General features: G+C 38.1%; 1 protein-coding gene across 2 annotated transcripts in view; it reads left to right on the top strand.

Annotated features, from left to right (window-relative positions):
- Positions 1-341: 341 nt before the first annotated feature.
- LOC107693176 (beclin 1-associated autophagy-related key regulator-like) overlaps positions 342-4,087 on the top strand; it is an 8,179-nt gene continuing 4,433 nt past the window's right edge. The window contains exons 1-6 of one of the 2 annotated variants that reach the window (XM_016492468.1): positions 342-813; positions 1,364-1,426; positions 1,507-1,549; positions 1,675-1,756; positions 1,928-2,165; positions 3,053-3,276. In XM_016492468.1, coding sequence (XP_016347954.1) covers positions 521-813; positions 1,364-1,426; positions 1,507-1,549; positions 1,675-1,756; positions 1,928-2,165; positions 3,053-3,276 — 943 coding nt within the window. In that variant the 5' untranslated portion in view covers positions 342-520. Of the gene's footprint in view, positions 814-1,363; positions 1,427-1,506; positions 1,550-1,674; positions 1,757-1,927; positions 2,166-3,052; positions 3,292-4,087 lie in introns of both variants that reach the window. The other variant, XM_016492467.1, reaches the window with a different exon arrangement.

Raw genomic sequence — 4,087 nt, 5'->3', positions numbered from 1 at the left:
TTATAGGAGAAAACTCAGAGCTGTTATTATGCCAAATGGAGGTTTCAAAAAGCATTGAATAAAAGGGTGCCGTTAAATGTGGCCAATGTGTATTAGAGAACAACATTTATGTCATAATGATATTTGATATATATATATATATATATATATATATATATATATGAAAACGTACACCAAACGAAGGTGACCTATACCATTTTGATTTTACAATAGCAAAATATCTTGTATTACTATGGTATTTAGATTCATGGTATTGATTGATGATATTTTATGGCATTTAGAAGTATGGTTACCAAGGTAATTTTTTGTGAGAGACCCCACCACCACACACGTGACAAAACATACACAAACAACATACGTCACATGGTGCGTAGGGCAGACAGCCATTGCACTCAGCTGGGCATAGAGACCTTAGGACCAGAGCTACTGGTTATATTTTCATATTTCCTACCACAGATCATGTAAATCTCACAGTGACCGTTTCTAAGGGACTTCTATTCTTAATAGAGCCTGTGTCATCATGGCTTGTCCCTTATCAGGCGAACCCCGGGCTTTGGGGCCTGGTGAAGATCATCCAGAGTCTGCATCAGAGACCCGGGTGCCCGTTCGACCCCAGCCGCCTCAGCAGCACCTTCAGCCGGCGTGCGTGAACGCTGCTGCCGCGGTCATGGTGGAGGCTCTGGATGATGCAGAGGGGCTCTTTGTAGCCGTGGAGAGATGTCCGCTCTGCAACACGGCCAGACGCAGACTGACCTGCGCCCGCTGCATTCAGAACGGCGATTTCGTGTATTTTGACGGGAGAAATCCAGAGAGGTGTGTTTTAATTCTTTTTTTTTAAATTATTATTATTTACACTGTATGCTAACACAGCTCACGCTAGCACGCTAACAGTTTTCAGGTTTGTCGAAAGCTGTTTCACATATATTTATTTGATTTAAGCATACGTTCCCTCTTGATTTGAAGTGTTTTCGGCGTATATATGCGTTTTGTGAACACGCTAGATATAATTTTGCTAATTCATGGCCCTTGAATCGAATGCTAAGTTGCTAACTGCTAACTCTGTAAACAAACTGTCAGATAACAAAGACGTTTACGTTTCTGCGTTCTCGTTCTTTTCTTGTCAGTCAGTGAATTGGTTATTTAAATAGGTTTTAAATACATTATTAAAAGTGTTGTCATGGCTTATTTTAGTTTTGTAAAGAAACTTTGTGGCAGTTTTTGATATGCCAATGTGTTGACCTGGTTAGCTTTAGCTGAGTCATATTGCTAAATGTAACAATATCATAATTATTATGTTATTATATATATATATATAATAGCAAGTGAAGTGTGTATTACTCACTATATTGTTTTCTGCCATCAGGTATTCAGAAAAGCTTGAAAGACTACAAAAGCTCAAAAATGAAAAGGAGAATCTTCAACAGAGGTATTGTATCAGCATTGTGTTATGCATAAATCAACATTATGTACAGATAATACCCAGTCTGAATTCTCCTTTTGTTTCAGAGTCATCAAAGCCATGGACAAGAAGGTCCAGGCAGACCAGCTTGTAAGTATTTTTGTGCATGTTTTGTATTTAAGGGCTTTATTTTAAAGTTAAAAGATGAGAAATTATATAAGCCTGTTTTTAAGAAAGTTCTCACAATCATGGTTTTGTATTTTTGTTTAACACAGAGGTGGAAAATCATGTCATGCAAGATGAAAATCCAGCAACTCAAAGAGGCCATCTGCACCGGCAATGAAGAAGTGAAGAGTGGTGAGTATCGCAACAAAAAAGATCCCAAGAGAAAAGTGTGAAAACATGCATAATTCACATTGAGCTACTATGTGAGTTTTTCTTGATTGTTCTTTCAATAGAAAAAGTTAAACAATAAAAAAAAGCAATATTTTGGTTGATATCTTGGCTGTTTCTTTTTCTTCACCTTAGGCAAGGAGCTGTTTTTGCGTTCCCAGGAGGAAGGGCAGCGACTGCAGCGCAGGGCCAGCCGACATCAGGAAAAGAGGGACAAAATTAAGCGCCATAACCAACGTCTAGGCGAGCTCCTGGAGAAGAGATCCAAAGAGCTGCAGGGGAGGCTGGAGGTCGTGGCTGAAGTGCGGAGAGAGCACATCCTGGAGCTCACCACTCATATCTTCAACATCCAGGAGGAGAAGCAGGGCAGCAGGTCAGAGCAGATTTAGATGAGCATAAACATATTCTAATGAACATTAAAAATACACAAAAACATACACTACACATGGCCTTGGATCAATATTTTAACTGAGCTTGTTGCAATGCATTCTAGAATAATCAACTAACTTAGATTTTGTGTGAAAACATGTTAACTTGTAAGACAGCATCATTTCGCTGCTTGCTTAGTAGAACAGCCTTAATGTGGGGATATATAGAGCCTAAAATGTGTCTTGTACATATTTTCTGTACAGTTTTATTGTTTAAATCACCAATGAAACACCAGAAAAATCTGGTGGATCAGTAAGTTTTTTTTTTGAAAAATGAATAGCTTTATTCGTTATTCACATTAAATTGATCAAAATTGACAGTAAGGAGAATTTAAAAAAAAATAAAGTCAAATAATTTGACGGTTTTGTACATCAACACCGACTTAAAATACATTTAATATATTAAAATATATTAATTTTAAAATGTTCCATTTTATTATTTTTAATATATATTCAATCAGAAAACCGTTATTTTAAATTGTAATATTGCTTTTTTGTTGCTTGTTTTGCATAAGAGACTCTTTCCAGAAACATAAAAAAAAACACCTCTTACTGACCCCAAAATTTAATGGTAGTGTGTTTTGTTTTTTCCACCTGGTATGCCCACCCTAATCATACTGAATAATTGTTATGAATGTGCTCTTTGACTGGGACACTTAACTTGCTCCAGGGATACTCTTTGTGTAATTGGCTTACTATCACTTGGCATTGATAAATGAGCATGAACTAATCTTGTTTGGCTGGATTTTGAATATGAGCATATTAATAATAGCAAACATGCTTTATTATGAATAAAGCATAATGCATCATCTGAAGTCTTTCTGGCCTGCAGGGACCCAGCAGAGGCTGAGAATGACCTTGCTCTGACCTCCAGCACCGTCAGTGAACTCGCAGAGGCGAGGCGAATCACCTACAGCTCAGGCCGCTGGATCTGGGATGATCAGAACGGAGAGACGAGCATCAGTATCACTGGGCCACACGTCACACTTCCCAGTAATGGAGACTGCTCAGCCTATTACAGCTGGGTGGAGGAGAAGAGTGGAAACCAGGGGCCAGGTACAGAACTTATGGGTAATTACTGTACATCTCAAACATTAAATCCATTTTAGAGTTATAATCTAAAGCAAACTTTAAAAACTGTATATGGGTTTTTAAAATGGATCTTTTATAGTTGTTCAACTTGTTACTCACCATGAAAATAGGAAGCTGGAATGGTGTTAAAACACCAACCAACCAACCAATTGTTATTTCTCAGTGCAGTGATAGTTAACTAAATATATGTTTACATCCTTTCAAAATGCAATACATTCAGTTTTAAAGGGGTGGTTCAGTGGTTTTTTTCTAGGATTGATTGTGTTTATGGGGTGCAGTCTAACATGTGTTAATGCTTCGTTTTTTAAAAAACGCATTATTTTTCACATAATTTACCTTTATTCCACACCGATCTGTCCCTTCTCTGAGAAAAGCGGTGATCATTTCCTCCTTTTATGAAGCCCCTCCCTTGGAAATAGGCGATGGGCTCTGATTGGTTAGCTAGCCCAGTGTGTTGTGATTGGCTAAACCGCCTCTAGTGCGCGTCTAAATGTCCCGCCCCTCACCTCAGCGGCATGTGCTCCGGTTGTATTGTAAACAGCGGCGTCGTTAATATCGCTTATCAGTTTGAGCTCGATTGAGAAGCAGAGGATATTATTGAAGAGGATCGTGCAGAACCTGTGCAAGCACGGCTTTTAATAGTAGGCCTATGTTTTTTGTTTGTTGTTGTCTCATACTTTTAGATATGCTGTTATTTGCAAATGCTACTGCTTATGTTAGCTTTTAATATATAGTTTTATCCTGATTAAAGCTTTAATACAGTACGGCAACTGCA

This window comes from Sinocyclocheilus anshuiensis, unplaced genomic scaffold, assembly GCF_001515605.1.
Source record: "Sinocyclocheilus anshuiensis isolate Anshui unplaced genomic scaffold, SAMN03320099.WGS_v1.1 scaffold222, whole genome shotgun sequence".
NCBI classification, from domain to species: Eukaryota; Metazoa; Chordata; class Actinopteri; order Cypriniformes; family Cyprinidae; genus Sinocyclocheilus; species Sinocyclocheilus anshuiensis.
Note: the sequence above shows the minus strand (reverse complement) of the source record. Positions and strands in the feature narration are given on the sequence as shown.